Genomic DNA, 19,771 nt, shown 5'->3' with positions numbered 1-19,771 from the left:
TAATATTAGTAAAATAACATTCCATCATCACTCTTTGCTTGACAAATATTAAAATCGCGTTTAATAATTTCAAAATCCTTATGACTAATAATTCCCCGATACTAACAGTATTACAAACTTATTGATAATTCATGGTACCATAGATCCTTAATTACCGAATTGAACAATTAGCGATTAATTACTGTTACCTTAACGCATAAGAGAATAAATATATTAAAGTATTTGGAGAAGGTAAGAATGGGTATGAGAAATTCAATGACGAATGATCTTATCCCAGAGCGAGATATTTTCTACCTCTAGAATTCGAAATAAATATATTATGAAAATGTTACGGTGGGTCGGTTAGTCAGCTGCGTAAATATCTATTTTAGTTGAACATTAAAGGTTGGTACATATGTGGGTCTCTGATATGTCAGATATTCAGGTAACTTTTCTACTTCATGAATGGTCGGTTCTATTTCTGTTTCCAGAAGTATCTGATCTAACCATTGCTGAACTTGCTCCGGATGTCCATAAGAATTATCCTGCTCTTCCACAGCGTTGCACCCAGAGTTTCTATAGCTCTCGTCATCTTCGTGTTCGTCCGCAATGGAACTCCGCGCGTTGAAGTCAGTCATTTGAAGTTCCGTGACTGTTTCCGAGGACGGGTCGAGGTTCTCCTTGGAATCTTTTTCTTGGAAGTCAAAAGCGTGATTGGATGTCTCCGTCAAGTTTGACGCACTAGACGTCTTCAATCCGTTAGATACATTTGGTGTTTTTCTATCTTCGATCGTGGAAGGAACTTCAATCTTCGTATTAGAAGAAATAATTTCTGAACTTTTGATGGATTTATCAAAGCTGACATGATCCTTGTTAACATCTTGATATTCTTGGATTTTATATGGTTCTAAATCAGTTAACGCCGTCGAATTAGAACCCGTCAGCTCTATCCGTCCAAATCTTTTAATCTGTTCTTCGAGGCTGCTTCTCTCATCCAATATCGCTGCAGAAGACGAGAGGACTTCTTGGCTAGACAGTGCCAGCGATACTTGTTGTCTATAGATGGCTTCCGATTGCCGCAAAAGTTGCTTCTCTCTAGTGCATAATGTTTGCGCCAGGCGAGCGAAGGACAGCTTAATTTCTTCCTGAACCTTGAAAGGGGGCAATAAGTTAGCATTACACGTACGCTAACATAACTAATTACATAGCGCTACATGAACGCGTAAATTAAAATGCAAGATAACATTTGGCTTGAAATCGATCGACCATTATTTGTGCAAAAACAACCTGGCGCACATAACCTTGAAGTACTTATTAACCGAGGACCGAATTGTTAAGTAAGAAACGAATAAGAGCTTAAAATTACCTGAAGGAACTGCTTTTCCAAAAACGTCCTTTTGTCAGTTATCAGCCTTACCCTCTCAAGACTGTTGTCGTTATCGGTACCGTCTTCATTCTTCTCTATCATGTTATTCACTTAACGTACTCGGCAATAAATAAAGATCACTTTCGCTGCACACCTTTGTCGATAATACAACGCGAAAGATCAATATTATCGACGATTCGGTGATTTTCAAACGCACACGAAGAAACATCAACTCAACGAACAGAATGAACACAACGCAAGGTTCGAAACCTAATCACAAACTATTCGATTTCTAATTATTCTATACCCGTTAGACTACGTGCACTGCCGTTTCGATGCCCAACAAGTTATAAAGTTTGTCCGACGAACTTGAAATAACAATCATTGTCGCATTTTAATTACTCTATATTACACATGTTTAAAAGCAAATCCGGTCGCGAATTTGCGAAAGAAATACAGCACGAATGAACGTCAGGAGGAAAAGTCGAGCAAAATTCGAGCGAGCACCATGCATCCTTACTATACTTCGCTTACCCTATGGTGTTCGATTCGAACGCAGGGTGCAAAGATATTCGACGCGAGAAGTTGAATACACTTTTGCGATCGATAATGAGACAGCACGGCGCGTTAAAACGCCCGAATGATTTTCAGCGATCGTCTTTATTTACCAAAAGAAAATGTCGTACAGATTCATTCTCTTTATCTCGTTTTTCTCTCTTGCATCGTGCGAGGTTCACGCTTCGCGCATTCGCGCCTCCTACAAGAGGCGCGGAAGACACGGGGACACACGCGAGACACGTGTAACTACAGTAGATACTAACAAACTATCTAAACAGTAATGTTCAATTAAATATACAACGGGTTTTGTCAAAAAAGAAAAACCTATTCGAGTTGTTTATCAGCTCACTCTAATAGGCGCTGATAACGATCCCCTCTTATTAGCGACACAACGAATATCTATTATCACCGCTACGCGAATCTACAATTTTTATTAAGAATAAAGTTTGCACTTACATACATCTTGCACGTGAAGTCATGCACAAGCCGAGGTATTTTTTCTTGCTCGTTAGAATTGAGAAAAACTATCACGGCTTGTTTCATCGACCGTGCGGTGGAACGTAATAATTATGGCAGCGTGGATACGTTTATTTGTTATGAATAAATTCAAGATCGTGCGGTAATCCTTATTTATCGTACACGCCCGATATCGCTAGAATAAGTTAGCAGCTAAATCTGTGATTAGGCTTACGCGAATAGCCCTGCAAAAATTTCACGAAGCGCGGCGCAGCAGTGGTGGATTCAGAGAGTGGCGCGACGGGGGGGTGGGGCGTCCCTCAAGGGAAAAATACTTATTTTAATTTGCAAAATACTTATTTTAACTTAGCAATATGAGAGAAAATATGATAAATTGATACAACAAAAAAACACTTTCATTTAGCAGGAAAATATTATCGGGAAAGGTCCCTGTTTTATTTCTCAGACCTACGCCCCCCTCCCTCCTCAAGAAAATTTGGGATTCGTATCTGCGCCCCCCACCCTCCCCTCCCGAAAATCCCAAATCCGCCCCTGCGGCACAGTGATTCTTATTAACCGCTATGTGTCTTCGCTTCTTGGGAACTATTCGCGTATACCGAAAATTTCTTGCGCTCATATAAATTACTAAATATACTTAAGCTAAGACACTAAGCGCGATTTCTGAACACTTTAGTCGCATCGTACTCGATGGGGGCCGGCTATTTTTCTCGACAAACTTCTAGGGGACGATAAAAAAGAAGAGAACTCGTTTAAACGGTACCGACTTCATTCGCGCGAAGGAACAGGCGGGGACTGTTCCCGAATTGGCGAGTAGAGGTGGTTCTACGAAAGGGAGAGAAGAGTTACAGACGACAGTAATAACGTTAAGCAGCTCGTTAAATCGACGATAGTCAGGGAATAGTGGAGATTAGAGCTTAAAATTTTTGTTCTCAGGATGAAAGTAGAACCGTGGCGGTTAAAGTGGTGTTAGCTCGAGCGACGGCTGGCCCATTTTCATCCGCAGACTCGCCACATCGTCTTCTATTCGTACCAGCAGCTTGTATTTCTGAAAGTCATGAGCAAGGAATGATCGAGTCTAGCTTAGAGCATTCGCTGAACGGTGATGTGTCGGTAGGATGGCCGCTTTACCGTTGGACAATCTCCTGGCGTTGTCATCCAGGCGTAGATCATGTAACCGGGTATGCAGAGCATCGAGGACAGAGCTGTCATCCAGCCGAGCACGTGCGACCACCACGGATACTCGTAGTCTAAATATTTGATGGGTGTCCATTGTACCAGGTTGAAGATGAAGACGCCCTGTCGCCGAACATTAAAGCCAGAGCGCGTGAAAGTGGATAACGCCGATAGCTATCGTTAAGGGGACTTTCCGGTCTAAAAGTCGATTTTTCTTTATTTCATTTTTTCGAATGTTCAACCTTTTAGGAATACGTGTTTAAAAGGGTTTGTTGAAGTTCGTAAAATTCCCGAAGTTATAGGCATTTGAGTAGCGACGAATGCATGGGCAACAACCGGCCACTCGGCGCGGCGCCCACGTAAAACTTTAACCGCGTTTTTCTCGAAACAGTGTTCTCAAAACGGTGGGACCTGTATTTCCAAAAGTTACCCGATTCGACTGAAACTTTTTTTATTTTGAAGAATATACTTCTGACTAGGGGGGATACCAGATAAAAACCAAAAATTGAAAATTTATAATTTTCAAAGGCGTTGAAAGGATGAAAAATATGGGGAAAAAGTGATCTCAAACTTCAAGTGTCGTTATTTTCTAAAAAAATGTCATTTTTGTAATTTTTTCTGGTTCGCCCCTTAGCCAAAAGTATATTCTTCAAAATAAAAAAAGTTTCAGTCGAATCGGATGATAACTGTTGGAGATACAGGTCCCACCGATTTGGACGAATTTTTTGACGCCTTGACTTTAACGACTCCCCAGTGCTGTCTGCAATGATTAATTATAAAAGAAAAAAAATATTTCTATAATTTAAGACATCCTTAATACAATGCAAAAAGTCCCATTAAATTATATATAGTAGTTTTCTTTTAATTAATTCCTAAAGGCCACCTATTTTTTGGGTTCTAGACCGGAAGGGTCCCCTTAAATGAGTAGGAAGAAAATCGCGCGCGCAACTTACAACGCAAATCAACGGTGTGGTGATGGTCCAACAGAGCTTCCACCACATAAGAGGGTAATACCCTATCATGTCCCTGAGGGCGTCGTAGAATCGGTTGACGCCGAACGCCCAGCTTATCGAGACGCACTCGAAGAAGATCAAGAAGAGAAGACAGAAGCCGGAGACGGCGTACGAGTCGAGGATCTGGAAGACGTACATTCCGCCTTGGGAGATACAGGACATCCCGATGATGTAGGAGAGCACGCAGACGATCGCGATGAAGACCTCCTTGCGTCGGCGAAGTAGCTGCGGCCACTCGTCCACCTTGGGCAATTCCGAAGGTTCCGTTTTATTTGCGAAAAGGGAACGAGCGGGGACGCGACTCACCATTGCAGTGATGAACCCCTCCATGGTGCAGAACTGAGAGTCCAGGCCGATGAGGAGCAGCATGAAGAAGAACAGGCAAGACCACATGGGCGCCCCAGGAAGCTGGAGAACAGCTGAAGGGTAAGCTAAGAATGCCAGCCCCGGGCCGGAAGCGGCGACTTCTGCGACAGGCTTCTGTTGCTCGTGGGCCATGAAGCCTACCACCGAGAATATGACGAAACCCGCGAACATACTCGTCGAGGAATTCACCGAACACACGATTAGAGCGTCTTTGTAGACATTGTTCGTGAACTTGTTGTAACTACCGAGAGCTACCAGGGTGCCCAAGCCCAGCCCGTACGAGAAGAAGATCTGAGTGACCGCGTCTATCCACACCTGGAACGTCCAACCAGCCGCGTAACCGAAGGAAAGACAGATTGATCTCTAACGGACCTTACGCTAGGTACTCCTTACCTCCGATTCTCTGAGTTTGGAAAGGTTCGGGCTGATATAGAATCGGATGCCTTCCATGGCTCCGGGTAGGGTGATCCCGCGGATCAGGAGGATCGTCAGTAGAACGTAAGGGAAAAGGGAAGTGAAGTAAACGACCTTGCCAGTCCACTTCACGCCCTTCCAGATGCAGAAGTAACAGAGGATCCAGACCAGGAGAAGCGTGCCAGCCAATTCCCAGCGAATGGTCCCCACGTGCTCCACGCCGTCGCTGATCTGAAGTGCCCTTCGTCTGCGAAAATCCAAACGTTCGCGTGTTCAACGTAGCTCCGTAGCTCGTCGTTGGTCCGGCTTAATCGAACTTACTCCCAGAACTCTTTGACCGGGTCCGTGAGCTCCGCGACCGTCATGTTGACGTCGTTGACGGTGCACATTTTGACGATGTTAAGCCTGGTGACTTCGTTCCAGCATAATAACGAGTCCCTGTCGTACGGGTTCACGCAGTTCTTCGTGTTCCAGTAGTTGTTGCAGCTTCCCCAGGGTAGCTCTGAAGAGACGAGGGGAATCAGAAGGATCTGTTACATGCGTGCACGCGGCGTTATACGGGTATAAGGCATGGCGGAACGGACCACTGCGCATTGACATGAAAAAGTAGAAGATAGCCCAGGCGAGGATGACGATGTAGTAAACGTTCATCCAGCAGGACATGACCGCGGCAGCGTAGCCGATACCCTTGAAAAGCGGGGCTATCTTGAAGACACCTAGGCCACCGACGGTGAGCATCTGGCCGAGAGCAAGCTCCATGAAGAACATCGGTATCCCGGCGAGCACCAGCGTCAGAAAGTACGGGATTAGAAACGCACCGCCGCCGTTCTTGTAGCAGAGATACGGGAATCTCCAGACGTTCCCCAGGCCGATCGCCAGGCCGACCTTTCCGTGGAAATCGGATTAATCGCGGGGATGTTTCGATAGGAGGCATGCGGGAGGGGTAAGCGAGAAACCATGGGCGATTACCACGCTCAGAATGAAGTCCAGCTTGGTGCTCCATGTGCCGCGCTCCGGGAGCGGCTTCGTCTTCGACGAGGGCGTCAGATTCAAAGCGGTCTTGTCGGGAGCCTCGGGATCCCCGAGCTCGGGTTCCCTCGATGCTTCCGTCATACTGATCGATCTTCTTCGGCTGCCGTGAAAAGGTTCCCTCGATCTCGCTCTCCCTCGGCCTTTCTCGCGTGTTCCTCCACAGCCTCGCGGAACTACCGCGAAGGCATAACAGTGCTTCTGTCGACAATCATACGAATCAGCTTTTTCGATCTCTCTTACATGGTATACAGGGACGCTGCTCGAAAAAATATGAAATCCAACTTCCGTTAAGATTTCCGCGGGAAGCACCGCGGGCCCTCGCCGGTTCCTCGAGCTCCCGAGGAGCCGCAATCATCCGCAAAACGTTTCGGCCGAGCTCCTTCTCCGGAGCCGGACGCGATTTGCGTCCCGTCGCGCGGAAAATCGACGGGAAGCTATTACCCTTCGAAATTCAAGGATGCCGGATGACCTTTAAGCGGAGAGACTCGGCGTCTTCTCGAGCATCGGGGGATGACGATAGACGCTTAAATCCCACTGCGAACGTGTGGGCTTCGGTTCGTTTCTCGGCGGCTCTTAATGCTCGGGGGATTCATTAATCTGATCGCGGAAGCGAGCGGAAGACAGCGCGGTACCGAGGTCGACGGGTCGGGACCAATAAGAAAGAATTAAGGCGCAAAAGTAGCATCGACGGTTAAATACGAATGTCCGGCTGGGGTACCCTGTAATGAATATCCGAGTCCGTGGTTCCCCCCCGCTCGAAGCCCATCCTTCTCCCATCTTCCCCTTCGCGGTGCCGATCCATTGCTCGGCTCCCTCTTCCTCTTCCACGCTCATAAAAAACAGCTATATTCTAATTAACCGAGAGCGCGTTGTTCCGCATAGCCGACGTAGCTGTGATCTTGAATCGCTGCGGCTACTGTCGATCGATCGCGATCGGCAAGGGGTCCAGGGATCGGCGGCGTCTGAGCTACTTTGCGTCGCAATAGAAGACTAGAACGGTTGGACAAAAGTAGTCGCATACAAACCTACTTGCAATCGATCTTCAGTCCCACCACACTGTGCGGAGATGCTCGGTGTTCCCAGCTTCCGGTGGGCGACACGCTGCTTTCTCGCGAGTCTCCGGCAGTAGGCTTGAGGAAGAGGGAGGATGAAGCCGCGGTAGATAAATAACGATTCCCGAACTTGTCTTCCTCTACTTTGTTTAGTGTCTCGAAGCGTTCGAGTATCGGTATGCACTGCACTGCGCACTCTTGAGATAGTCTCGATCCTTCACGCGACGGCTCGGTCGAGTTGAACGGGCGGCATTTCCGGTGGGCGAAGATAGGTCCTCGACTAGGCGTGTGCACTGTCGGTCGGCTGTACCTTGATCCTCCGGCTCCCGATCAAGATGCGAACAGTTCTCTCGATCCTGGCGGCTCCAGCGGCGTTACGATCATCGATTATCGCGCCGCGGATCTACACGAAACGATCGGGGTATCGTGATCTCTCCTCTGTCCGCTGGCCTCTCCTTTTCTCGGTGAACTTTCCGCCCTCGGCTTGCAGGCTTGCTGTCTCGAGGCGCACGGCTGGGGGACGGTGCGAGTGCTCGGCCGGCCCGCTCAGAACTGGAATCGGGAGTTGTTCGCTTTCGACAGCGAACCAGCTGAAATATCGGGGGTACGAAATATCGGGGGATCCCCCTTTTCCTTCTTTTTCCCCCGGACCACCCTTGCGACGCGTTTACATCGGTGTCACGCGTTTATTCCGCGTGCGCCAGCGCGCGCGCTCACTCGCGCCCGCCTGCGGCCAGAGAGCAAGAGGGGACCAGGAAAGCAAGGAGAAAGAGGGTCACCCAAGATCGCAACAGTATATCATCATCAAGTTGACGGCTATCCCGGCGAACCTCTGCTCTCTTTATTGTCACTGTTCCGATGCGCACAGGGTTGAGGCACTTGGAATTACCACCTTGGCCCGCGTCGTGATCGTTCCTTCCGCAGAAAAATTAGAAAACTCCCGCGACTTCCACGGGGACCTAAGTTGGACGAAGCGAAGCCTTTCTAGGCGGTGGCTGGCGGTCTAGGCGGACTTGCGACGGTGACTTTTCTTTAGCGAAATAAGAAGCACAGGATTCTTCTTCGCGCAACCAGAATGGGGTCCTACAGATAGGACCTTCCTCTTCCCGGTTGCTTTCTGGGGAGAAGGAAACGGATGTTAACGTGGTCACCATATTTCAATTTCTAGGCAGATTTGGGAATCACCTTTACTCGGAAAGATATCGCTCGATGCGACTTACGGCCCCCTTTTCTCGAGTTGCCCTTTTTGCAAATGCAGCGCTTCGAGGGTACGTTGCAGAAGCTCCTCTCTATCCGCAGAAATTAGTACGCTGCAACTGTTTCCGTTGCTCGCGCGATGCTAATTGATCGCATCTCTTGGAGGAGCAGTCAAAGTATTTTTTACAAACGTCGGGCACGCAGTGGTGCCGGTTTTTCTTTGTCCCGGTGCCTGCTGCTGGGCCTGTCGCCGCGCAAACCAAATTTCTACTCTTTCTGACGAAATGGAAGAGCACGATAAAGTAGGTGAGCAAGACTAGGAAGCCAGTATATCCGGAGGGTTCACGTGACACCGATCTATCGCTACATCCGGTCTGGGTACACTCTGTAATATAGATCATCAGGATGATCGACATTAACTCACACAAATCCCGAAGCATCTACCACATTTAGACACCGGTCGCTGGTCGATCGTACAGATTTGAAACTGGCATTTAAAAGGGCAGGAATTTCCTCGGGTAGGGTCGCGATTAATTGTCGATCGAACGGGAGAGGCGCGCGGGGACCTCAGACGCTGACGAGGCCCGGAAACGCACAATCTCGATTCTTCATCGCACGGAACCGACTCGAAGCAGGGCGTTCGAATTTTCCGGGACTATTTTTTTCACAAAACAGGAAATTTCGTTGCAAATAATTTGTGTACCTTGGGAGCGCGCGCGCGCACGCATGGTTTGATTGCTCGTTAACGGGCAGCATGGCAGAGGGGAGTATCCCCAATGACCAGAGGATGTGCGGGAAGTGGCGCGGGAACCACGTTAAGAATTGCTTTGCGGGTCAAATCTTTTTTTTTTTTTAAACAAGTCGAATCACCTTCGATATTCATAAAACATCTTGAAACTTAAAGCCCTCGCATTGCAATTTCTGTTTAGGAAGGATGAAAATATTACAGAAGATGCGAGTAGTTCACGCGTTTCCGTTTGAAGCTTTCGTCGGCTTAGCAATATTTATTTCGCTCCTACTTTTGTAACAGTGGCAATGGCAATTCGTTCGTCGCATACGTTTAAAAAAGGAAGTAGAAATATAATAGGTACAAAAATCAATTGTACTGCTTCGTTAAATAAATGTTGGCAGCATCGGAGTCCATTGTAGAGAAGTATAAAATAAGTAACTTGCAGCAATATTTTGCTTAGCAGATTTTAATCTATATTCATTTTAGATGCTTATATTCTCTTGTAATTCTTTCACGCATACACTCCCTTCACCTGTGTAGAAAAATGAAAATCTAAAGCTACATTAAGAATATAGTCTTCGCGCAATGATAAAGTTTACTAGTAATCCTTAATATATTCAAATTTGAATATTCAGAATTAGAGCCCGTAGGGCGGGAGATTTAACTATCCTCTTTCGAACTTAATCCTTCCCATAATATTCGTTAGATGGCACTTCAGTTTCACTTTCAGCAGTCGCTGCTTATTCTTAAGCAAATGCTTAAGCATTCGGCATCCTTTACTAGCTACTAGGTTAGTAGAGGATGCCGCATGCTTAAGCATTTGCTTAAGAATAAGTAGCGACTGAGAATACCGCCCTAGGGAGTGATCGGTATAACCGCAGCCATCTTGGAGTAAAACCGGAAATAAACATATCTATCTCTTTCTATCAGTATCTCTCTCTCTTTCCGTCAGTATTTTTGTCTCTTTCTATCAGTATTTCTGTCTCTTTCTATCAGTATATCTGTCTCTTTCTATCACTATTTCTGTCTCTTTCTTTTTTTACAGTTTCTTTCTCTGTCTACTTCCGCTTTCGCTCCAAAATCGCGGTAACCAATCAGCGACGATACACGTTGTTCCGCCCTAGAGGATCACTAACTTGCAGTAAAAAATTTACCAAAGTTGGTATCGCGACACATTATTAAATTGGCAGCCGTACAAAATTCTGTCACCGCGTGAGCAATAAGCAGGGACCGTCCCGTTTTCTAACCTAAAAAAGTTTATTCTTAATTAAACAAGCAATCTGCTTTTATTCCTTTATATCTGTCACTCAGTGAACCAGTACTTTATTTACCGAAATGGCTGATGCAATGCGCCAAACTGTGGCTGGAATGTTGAAAGGCATCGAGAGGTACTTATTCTCCACTTGTCAAACATTTAAAAAACCTACTTTCCCTTTACATGCTGCTGTAAATATGTAATGTAATAAAAATGATACTCGCAGGATCAGTACACCGTTTTAAAGTATTTTAATTAAATGAAAACTTCTTTCAGATACAATCCAGATCATTTAGCGACTCTTGAGAAGTATGTTGAAATACAATCAAGAGAGAATGCGTACGACTTGGAAGCTAATTTAGCGGTTTTGAAACTGTACCAATTGAATCCGCATAGATTTAACGTGGACATTACATGTCAGATATTATTGAAGGCTCTGACCAATCTACCACACACAGACTTTGTTCTGTGCAAGTGTCTCCTGAGCGAAAAGATCGTAAGCCTCTTTAGAAACGTATCTTGTCTGGGAGCAAATATTTTGCTAATCTTCGTTCGTTTTAATATACATTAAGGGGTAATGCCACTGTAGAGCTCGGAAAGGCAGCCTGATATTGAGAATTTTTTATGCGAGTAGTGAATGGAATACAAAATTTGTTCAAAGGCCTTTATTGTACATACCTTGAAGTATGATCACAATTTTTTAAAAATTTTTTTAATACCAAATGGCGGCGCCACAGCTCAACAAAAGAAGCTTCTTCTGTAAAACAGTGTTCCGCGGCTGGAAAGATTTCTCCTTCAATTCTTGGCCTCCGGACAAATTTTGAATTCCATTCACTATTCTCGCTTAAAAAATTCTCAAAATCAGACTGCTTTTCCAGGCTCCAGAGTGGCATTACCCCTTAAGGGATAATACAATTAAAAAACTATGATATGCTTTTTCAGATGCAAGACAGCCCCATTAACCAAATCATGTATTTAGGAGATATTTTGGAACAATGCGATTTCCAACATTTTTGGGACAGAATCCTTTCTATGTCCGAACTATGCGACAGAATCGTAGGGTTCCAAGACTCTATAAGGAAATTTGTCTGCCACGTAGTGGGAATTACTTTCCAGACCATCGACAAGAGCCTATTGGCGCAACTCCTTGGCGGTGTCGACGGTAATGCCCGATGTTACATTTTCTGATTCTCTCGCGTCGCGTTTCTGAATCGTGCGAATCTAAATTCAACGATCTTCGGTTCAATAACTTACCCGTTGCGACTGTACTTTTAGACGCTACCTTGAAGCATTGGGTGAAGAAATATGGATGGAAAGAAGAGAGTAAAACCATGATTTTTATTGCCAATCAAGATGAGAATATAAAGACAAAAAATATTACAGAGAAGATCGACTTCGAAAATGTTGCTGGCCTGATGGCCGCGTGTCTCTAAAAGTTGTATCCTAAATAAATTTTGTATACAAAATAAGCTTGTTTTCTCACAGTAGGTAACTAACTCGGAACTTCATTGATCCTGACTTCCTTTCTATAATTCTACAATGCTCTTTATAATAATTCCATGATACATGAAAATATACATATTATCTAAAATACTTCTGCGCAATTTTAATGCAAATCAAATTTATCGATACTTGTAAAAAATTAACATAGACGGATCTTTTATTTCTACATACTATGAAATGCACCGTTAAATACTTTGAAGGTGTGTACTCATGACGGAATTTTGCTGAAGGCATGGCTCGAAAACATTTCTACAACGCAATTTAAGCTCGGGTAAGATCTTCAATATTCCTTCGTCGGTATTACGATTAATTACAGTTATTAATACTTGGTTCAATTGCACGAGTACTAAGCTTACAAGTATATTTAGACTTATTTATTCTTATGGAATGACTCGTAAATTACGGAAAACATTGGTTGAATATTTCACCCTACATTGTTGTCGATTAATATCACATAACGAAACTGAGGCAAGAAAGTCTTGAAGAAAAGCATAGTATCAAAAGATATTAAAACTCTACAAACTGTCCAGTTTTAAATAATAAAACAGTTTTTTAATCATATTTAAATAATTATAAGACAGTTTATATAATAAACAATCAATGTATAAATTGATATTTCTTGTTTTGTTGTGTAAATTCTCTAGTATATAATAATATCTCAATATTTAATGAATTGCACCTTAGACGCGTTAAATAATGAAAACATTCTTACACGTATAAAAAATCATTTACGGCATGCAAAGCCATAAAGAAGCATTCGTAGCTGAAAATTTAATTAAGTGTCCTCTTAAACTTCATGATCGATCAGGTACGCATCTTTTCGGAAAGTATACCGTGGCGGATTCTGGCAAGGAAGCATCCACAGAATCGGATGACTCTTACCACAAACCTGAGATAGTAACATTAAAGTACGTGAACTGTTCCTCTTATAATGGTGATTATTTTGGATGCGCTTCATTGTATTCTCTTCCTCCAGGATACCTTGAAACTGGTCTACCAGTATAGCGACAACAAACATGCCGAACAAGGCTGATTCCAACACCAATATAATACAGTGTAAGCTGCAGAAAAAACTTCCTGATTATTCTCTTTCCATTGTAGCTACATGTTTTATAATAATAAGTAGGAGCAGCAAAGATATCAAAGGAATCTTTGAATGATACTTATGTCATACACGTACTCGCGACTCTGTTTAACAGCTACGTCATTACTGCAGCGGGAACATTCTAAGATCCATGATGCTATCACCAAGCCTAGTGCATATACAGCCAGCATTCCGACATATACCAGAAACTGGATAAAGAACTTTTGATTTCTCTCTCCGACGCAGTTGTTTATCCTTTGAGAAACGTTATAAATTATCTCATGATAAGTAGAAAAAAGCAAAATTCGGCAACATTCAGGTTTTTTTTCTCAGTGAATACAATGAATAACAATATCAAACTTTTTTTTATTAAGCTACTTATAATGTATACGGAACAATTGTTTAAATACACTTTTAATTGTGTTTTTTCAATATTATCTTTAAAAAAATCAATAAATGAAAAAATAGTTTGACATTGTTATTCATTGTATTCACTGCGAAAAAAAAGCCTGAATGTTGCCGAGTTTTGCGGCGTGATTACCAGAATGACCCCTTAAGAAATATTAAAATTTAACATAAAGAGTATGAAACTTGAGAAATAGAAGAGTACTGTAAAACCCCTGGATTTTTTTAAAAGAGATAGCACTGGTTAGCGATAAAAATCATTAATTCAATCGAGCCTGCTTCAGTAGTTAAAATCTGAAGAGAATATTTACTGTGGTACAACTTGTAGCATACCATGGACAGTGATGATCCATCCTCCTAATGCATCGCTTACAAATTCTACAATGATGCGCTTTAGGCGGTCTATAAGTATCGCACCTAGTACAAACAGTCCAATTTTCTGTCTCGTCGCATTCGACTTTTGTCTCTGGATTATCTGTATGAATGTCAGAGAAATCTATACGACTTTGCGGTAACGGGACAAGACCAGGATCGCTGCAGACCGCTTTCAAGTGTGACATTATCAATAGCAATACGATGGTATTGAAAGCCACTACATGAAACGGGCCCCACAAACTGTACATAAGAATAGACAAGGAGAATGTTAATAATAAGCCACCTTGTGATCATCAAGAATACTTCCTTACAATTATAAATTGCACGTCGAATCACCTCGAACGAGCGACGACGCGATAAAATCAGTAGGAGACTACATTTCTTTAACAGTAGTTTACTGGGTTGAGTAGAAAACATTTAAAAATACATACGTCTACATCATCATGATTATAAATTTATAAATACAGATAAATACAATTACAGATACAAAGAGAACTATAAAATACACACCTGTCTTGTAAACTATGCAGTATAACCCATCGTACAACGACATAATCCGCATAAAAGACAGCGACGTACGTGACTATGATACACACGATGCCGCAGGGGTCTCTCACGAACATTTTTTATTTATTCCATACTCCTTATTAACAAATAGATCCCCTATCATCACAAGCCAGAGCGATTTCGCTCTCCATCGAATTTACTTCATGCAAACTAGATTCGAATCTTGCCACTTCCATCTAACTTCAAGTCTTTTTATTCTAGAATTCCACTGAAACACCAAATTCCGATGTATGTTTCCAATGAAAAGAAACTCTCGGTCACTATTAGTAAATAATGGCTAAAAAAAAAATGGACACTGATGTCAAATTTCTGACCAATGCTCCGATCGCTATGGACTAGCCTAAACTGACCGCCATCATATCGCTGTCACTGAAGAACCACGTGACCGCCCCCTACCATTCAGCTTTCTTTCGCAATTGAAAATTTGTTTCATCCCCTTCGCCGATTTCATACCTTTTAATAAATATACATTGATCGATATCATAAGTATAGTCTAATATAATTGTGAAATCTAGGTACAGTTTGTTTATGCCTTTTTTTTCTTTCTTTTTACTATCACGGCTATAATAGTAAGGACTAGTACAATACTCGTTATAAAAAAAATCAACGTCAATTTTATCAAAGAATATGTACTCCTTTCCTGTTCCCGATGTTACTCGATATAATTTAGGATATTTTTAGGTGGATGTGTGTGTATATATATATATATATGTGACGTAGAATCACCTTCTTGTAATATACAATACGTAATTAAACGAAAAACTTTATTTACAGAACTACTCGCAAATAAAAGTAATAGCGATAATAATAATAATTAATAATAATAATAATCGAATCATTATGAATCGATCAACGATAATTATAACAAGTGAAAGAAAAGGAGAGTGAGGAGACAGAAAGAGAGGAAGAAAATAATGGTAGTTTGGCTACATCAGTGACTGTGATGGTGTAACAGTGGCAACAGCAGCTGAATAGACTTCAATAGTAGTAATTAACGGTAGCTATAGCAATAACTTGTATTTTGGACTTATTAATTTTCATGTATAGGCGTAAGTTCTGTAATCTGCTTAATAAGGTACGCCTTCTCGTCGTTAAATTGCTCGTCGTCTGAACGATCAGTGTGGAAACGCGTCAGAAATTCGATTAACTTCTCCTGGTTGCGCAGTAGAATGTCTAGAATCGGTTTTGGCTTATTTGGATTCGCCACGAACACCTATACAATTGCGAATACATGTTAGAATACAGCCGTAAGAATTGCTCGTTACATTTAATATTTGGATGTGAAATAAATGCTTTCGTATTATTTCCGGGGGTCTAAGAAATGGTGGAAATCCTAGAATGGTAAATCTCATTTTGCAAGTTAAATATAAGCTAATGCGTAAAAAAAGGAAACTACACATACAACGAAACGTAGCTTCGCGATGAACCGTTAACTGAAAAAATATGAGAAAATATATGAATATACCTTGAAAACGTGAAACGCTTCAAATTGTATATTACGTGATTTCTCTTTGAGCATATTCATCATTAATTTCAGATTATCAGGATTCGAAATATATCGTGTCATTACCTGTAATATCAAATCTCCTAAGTTAAAATGTTCTTAAGCGTATACATGTACATATATATATATATGGATATTCTGAAATTAAGTAATTAACGTTATACATACAGTAAAATTGTGTCTATCGAGTAAAAGTTCCCCTAGCAGTTTTAAACTCTGTCGTCGGGTAACATAGTTTTCCGAATCTAATAACCTTTGATAATGAGAGAAAACTTTATCGTAATTAAGTTCTAAAAATTCAGCGCTCAGTATTTTATGCCTGGTAAGTAATTCCTAAAAACCAACGTACCGGATGCACCAACAGTATGCTTTACTTTAAGTACGATATATCATGCGCTTATCATCGCTTACTTTGAACGTAGAAAACGCGTCGGACGATATGTCGAAGGTCGAGACTTCAACATATCTGAAAAAATTGTAAAAGTCGTCCGAATAGATCATTATTTTTGCCAAGGCCTCGTATCTTGCACATTCTCTCAACATTGTGCCGCAATTTAAGGCAATATCTTGGTGCTCGTACCTGCAATTGTTACACTTGTGTACTTAAAGTGCTTCAACACGCGTTTATACATCGCTAAACACCTTTACCTCGTGTAAAAACTCACCCAGACATAAGAGTAAATAATATTTCTGGTTTAGTACATATGTATTCCACTGTCGGAGCCCTGGTTCCAATTTGTCTTCTAAGTATATTATTAAATACTTGAGCGACATCTTTTTTCCCCTATCGAAGCGTTGCCGTTTATAATCAAATATTTCATAAATGAACGAATGAACAATTAAAAGCCTGTTTGAAAATGCACCGTGGAGTTCGCTATTACGCTTACAGGTTTACATTGTTCGACATACCTCAAAATCTATGCGACTAAGATTCTGCACAAGTAGAAGTAACAAATTACTATTATATAATTCTTGAGCCAACTGAGCGACAACGATGTCCGCTTGAGGCTCTGTCTCTGCCGTCCCATACAGCATATTCTTTATGTGTACCAAATTTTTACTGACATCCTCTTGGGCCTAAAAAATCAACGTACTGGGTCATAGAAACCGATATACGGCCTCGCAACATACCTTTTCTACTTTCTTGTCGCCGCGCTCCAACGCATTTACCGCCTCCTTAAGAGCCTTAACTACTTCCGCCGGGCTCTTCTGAGACTTTCCAAACAGAGGCATGTTTCTCACAATGTACAGACCTTGCGGAGCATGCGGGAATAAGAAGAAGCGCGTTAGATTTCTTCACGTATTAAGCACTATTCTCAAATTATATCAGACCAAACAACTTTCTATTAACGACAAATAAATTGAAATGCAACAATCGCAAGGTGGACGAGATTTCGATTCAAGAAATCGACAATGTAAGTGTCACAATGTAATGAGTGACTTTAATCTATAATGGTAAATGCTCCGAAGTCTGATTACTCGAAATTCCTTATATTTCAAAATTATGATATGTCTGTCATGCACGTCTGTACGAGGAACTCTTGCTACGAAACTGTACTCTTCACAGATATATGTTTTATATGCTATAAAGCTCGTATTCAAGGATACTAAGCATGTTTCTTCAGGTTAGATTCGCAGTTCTAAATGTCAAATTCGCTGCAGACTACGATACACTATCATCAAACATGGATTTTATAAACATTAATTTGTATTTTCTGTCGCCCGGAAAGTATGCGTTAGGTTTAACCTAACAAAATGTTAATGCCGAGAAAGTGGCGATTGACAGGTCGTAGAACGATCGGAAGATTTATAAGAATTGAGAAATACTGCGAGAAATACGCCGAACGAAATAGTTGTAACAAAAATGGAGGTCGTGCATCAGGTCGATCAACGATACTACAATGACGATAGAGAGATTACAGTGGAAGGAAAAAAAAGAGAGATCAACGAAACGGCGGCGAGACTCATATTTTTCAACGAGAAGGATTATTGCTGCGAGATGAAAATTGAACGATTTAAAGTAACAAAGGGAAACTGAGTTGCGACTCGCAGGAATGCGAGTACGACGAGGGATATAGTAACCGTTTAACCTGTGCGTTTCAATCGCCCCCGCGAGCCTTAAAATAATCTTACCATTCAGTCAGACCCTGAACGAACCCTCAGTTTCGGTTCGAAGTATCCTAGGAGATTCTTTTAAAAGCGCACATACAAGGCAACTACTTTTCAATTCAATATTCCGTACGAAAAACACAATCGAGACGATTATGACAACTCGGTCAATAACAGATTCCAATTCTACGCAGTGCGATATAGTTCTTCTCTTTTTCCCGAACGCTACGAACGAAATTATTTATCTTTGAAAACTTTTTGACTAATTGCACGATTCTGTGACGTCTCTTATCAAAATTCTTTCACGACTAACGCCGAATCTGCAAAAACATTTATTGGCTCGACTGCCTAGAAACTTTCTCTTCGACCAATCGACAAGCATCGAAATTCAAGTCGCGATTCTATTCGTTTGAATATAATGTAGGCTTTACTGTTTCAAAGAACTGAATTTTTAATCTTTTGCTGTCGAACGTTCGCATCCCATTTGGTTAAAAGTGTGAATTTCGAAGCAGGTACTTTTACGACACGTGTGTTTGAAGCTTGATTTCCAGTAAAATGAGTAGAGATTTTTTTAATACCCTGTATATGACTGCCGTAACAGATGTCGATGATGATTCGTTCCGAATTACAGCAAAATTCTTAATTAACAGACCCAGAAAAATTCCAGCCACCTAACGGCAATATTTATGAACTAAAGTGGCCCCTAGAGATATGTAATTCAATGTGCTACGCTTCGAAGCCTTGTTTATATATTAGTCAGTTGATTTATTAATCTCAAATAGTGGTGACAGCTCAAGTCCTTAAATAAAGAATTCATAACTGAATAAATCTCTTTACTATGACCACGGACGAGGTGTAGGATAGACCTAACGACGTCTATTTTTGTTATTGAATTCGTTGGTTCCAACTTCCCTTGCCATTTCTTCGCAGTATTCAACGTTATCGATTCAGAAGGGAATGAGACTGCAACGCTATTAACGGTAAGTATTCAAACGGTAACTTCCATAATTATTATTTCCACAGTTTTTCTTTTTCTTTTAATCAAGATCCAAGTTCTTATATTCCTCCATATATTTCTTATATTTCTCTCTATACCTCCCTACACCTCTTTTACGTTCATACCTTTTCAGCTAAAAAAATCTGCATTGCCCATTGAGATCAGTCTTTTCCAGTAACTAATCACAGACGAGGTATAGAACAGACCTATCAAGCAATGTATTTTTGTGTCGCCGGTTTAGGGGGTCCTAGGACCCCCTTGCCATTTTAGTGTCGCATGCAACGTTACCGGTGAAGTCTCAAAACAGATTGTAACGCTACGCGTGGTAGGAACTAGAATTAAGCACGAGTAAAACTAGTTTATGTTTTGAGAGTCAATGCCCGCGATTTACAAATGTTTCTGTTAGAGTAACAATTTAAAAATCGTCTTATGAACATATTTCGTTCAACGGAAAAGAACGGAGGAAGAAAATAAAACGATATCACATTCGTCTTTTAACCTTACTGTCCTATTCCGGTTTATTTAACGCAAAACAAATTTATTTAACATACAAATTTATATAAACAACAACATTATTTGTAGAAGACATGCTTTCATGATGTAACGTGGAATACC

General features: G+C 41.7%; 5 protein-coding genes across 9 annotated transcripts; 1 reads left to right on the top strand and 4 right to left on the bottom strand.

The window, feature by feature from the left end:
• Nucleotides 1–297: 297 nt before the first annotated feature.
• On the bottom strand, nucleotides 298–1,842 carry LOC143369496 (uncharacterized). Its single transcript, XM_076813529.1, has 2 exons — nucleotides 1,346–1,842; nucleotides 298–1,130 (listed from the first exon to the last, which is right to left on the bottom strand). The coding sequence occupies exons 1-2, from the start codon at nucleotides 1,445–1,447 to the stop codon at nucleotides 363–365; spliced, it is 870 nt and encodes a 289-aa protein (XP_076669644.1). The 5' UTR covers nucleotides 1,448–1,842; the 3' UTR covers nucleotides 298–362.
• A 1,467-nt stretch (nucleotides 1,843–3,309) lies between these two features.
• On the bottom strand, nucleotides 3,310–8,015 carry Gat-a (GABA neurotransmitter transporter-1A). Of its 4 annotated transcripts, none has more exons than XM_076812270.1 (9): nucleotides 7,400–8,015; nucleotides 6,316–6,542; nucleotides 5,931–6,231; nucleotides 5,668–5,848; nucleotides 5,326–5,593; nucleotides 4,873–5,247; nucleotides 4,507–4,809; nucleotides 3,509–3,676; nucleotides 3,310–3,425 (listed from the first exon to the last, which is right to left on the bottom strand). In XM_076812270.1, the coding sequence occupies exons 2-9, from the start codon at nucleotides 6,457–6,459 to the stop codon at nucleotides 3,336–3,338; spliced, it is 1,830 nt and encodes a 609-aa protein (XP_076668385.1). In that variant the 5' UTR covers nucleotides 6,460–6,542; nucleotides 7,400–8,015; the 3' UTR covers nucleotides 3,310–3,335. The 4 variants fall into 4 exon arrangements, with proteins under 4 accessions (XP_076668385.1, XP_076668382.1, XP_076668381.1 ...); XM_076812267.1 differs by having other exon boundaries at nucleotides 6,316–6,576; nucleotides 7,404–8,015; XM_076812266.1 differs by having other exon boundaries at nucleotides 6,316–6,576; nucleotides 7,408–8,015.
• Nucleotides 8,016–10,532: 2,517 nt separating this feature from the next.
• On the top strand, nucleotides 10,533–12,081 carry Eif3k (eukaryotic translation initiation factor 3 subunit K). The gene is made up of 4 exons (XM_076811587.1): nucleotides 10,533–10,745; nucleotides 10,889–11,108; nucleotides 11,555–11,774; nucleotides 11,888–12,081. The coding sequence occupies exons 1-4, from the start codon at nucleotides 10,693–10,695 to the stop codon at nucleotides 12,043–12,045; spliced, it is 651 nt and encodes a 216-aa protein (XP_076667702.1). The 5' UTR covers nucleotides 10,533–10,692; the 3' UTR covers nucleotides 12,046–12,081.
• On the bottom strand, nucleotides 11,930–15,149 carry Dnz1 (DNZDHHC/NEW1 zinc finger protein 11). Of its 2 annotated transcripts, none has more exons than XM_076811585.1 (4): nucleotides 14,490–15,149; nucleotides 13,938–14,219; nucleotides 13,296–13,454; nucleotides 11,930–13,176 (listed from the first exon to the last, which is right to left on the bottom strand). In XM_076811585.1, the coding sequence occupies exons 1-4, from the start codon at nucleotides 14,600–14,602 to the stop codon at nucleotides 12,903–12,905; spliced, it is 828 nt and encodes a 275-aa protein (XP_076667700.1). In that variant the 5' UTR covers nucleotides 14,603–15,149; the 3' UTR covers nucleotides 11,930–12,902. The 2 variants fall into 2 exon arrangements, with proteins under 2 accessions (XP_076667700.1, XP_076667701.1); XM_076811586.1 differs by having other exon boundaries at nucleotides 13,938–14,079.
• Nucleotides 15,150–15,296: 147 nt separating this feature from the next.
• On the bottom strand, nucleotides 15,297–18,484 carry Mo25 (calcium binding protein Mo25). The gene is made up of 8 exons (XM_076811584.1): nucleotides 18,184–18,484; nucleotides 17,182–17,303; nucleotides 16,960–17,127; nucleotides 16,716–16,834; nucleotides 16,462–16,630; nucleotides 16,219–16,383; nucleotides 16,012–16,116; nucleotides 15,297–15,759 (listed from the first exon to the last, which is right to left on the bottom strand). The coding sequence occupies exons 2-8, from the start codon at nucleotides 17,281–17,283 to the stop codon at nucleotides 15,577–15,579; spliced, it is 1,011 nt and encodes a 336-aa protein (XP_076667699.1). The 5' UTR covers nucleotides 17,284–17,303; nucleotides 18,184–18,484; the 3' UTR covers nucleotides 15,297–15,576.
• Between the last annotated feature and the right edge of the window lie 1,287 nt (nucleotides 18,485–19,771).

This window comes from Andrena cerasifolii, chromosome 5, assembly GCF_050908995.1.
Source record: "Andrena cerasifolii isolate SP2316 chromosome 5, iyAndCera1_principal, whole genome shotgun sequence".
In the NCBI taxonomy this organism is placed as follows: Eukaryota; Metazoa; Arthropoda; class Insecta; order Hymenoptera; family Andrenidae; genus Andrena; species Andrena cerasifolii.
Note: the sequence above shows the minus strand (reverse complement) of the source record. Positions and strands in the feature narration are given on the sequence as shown.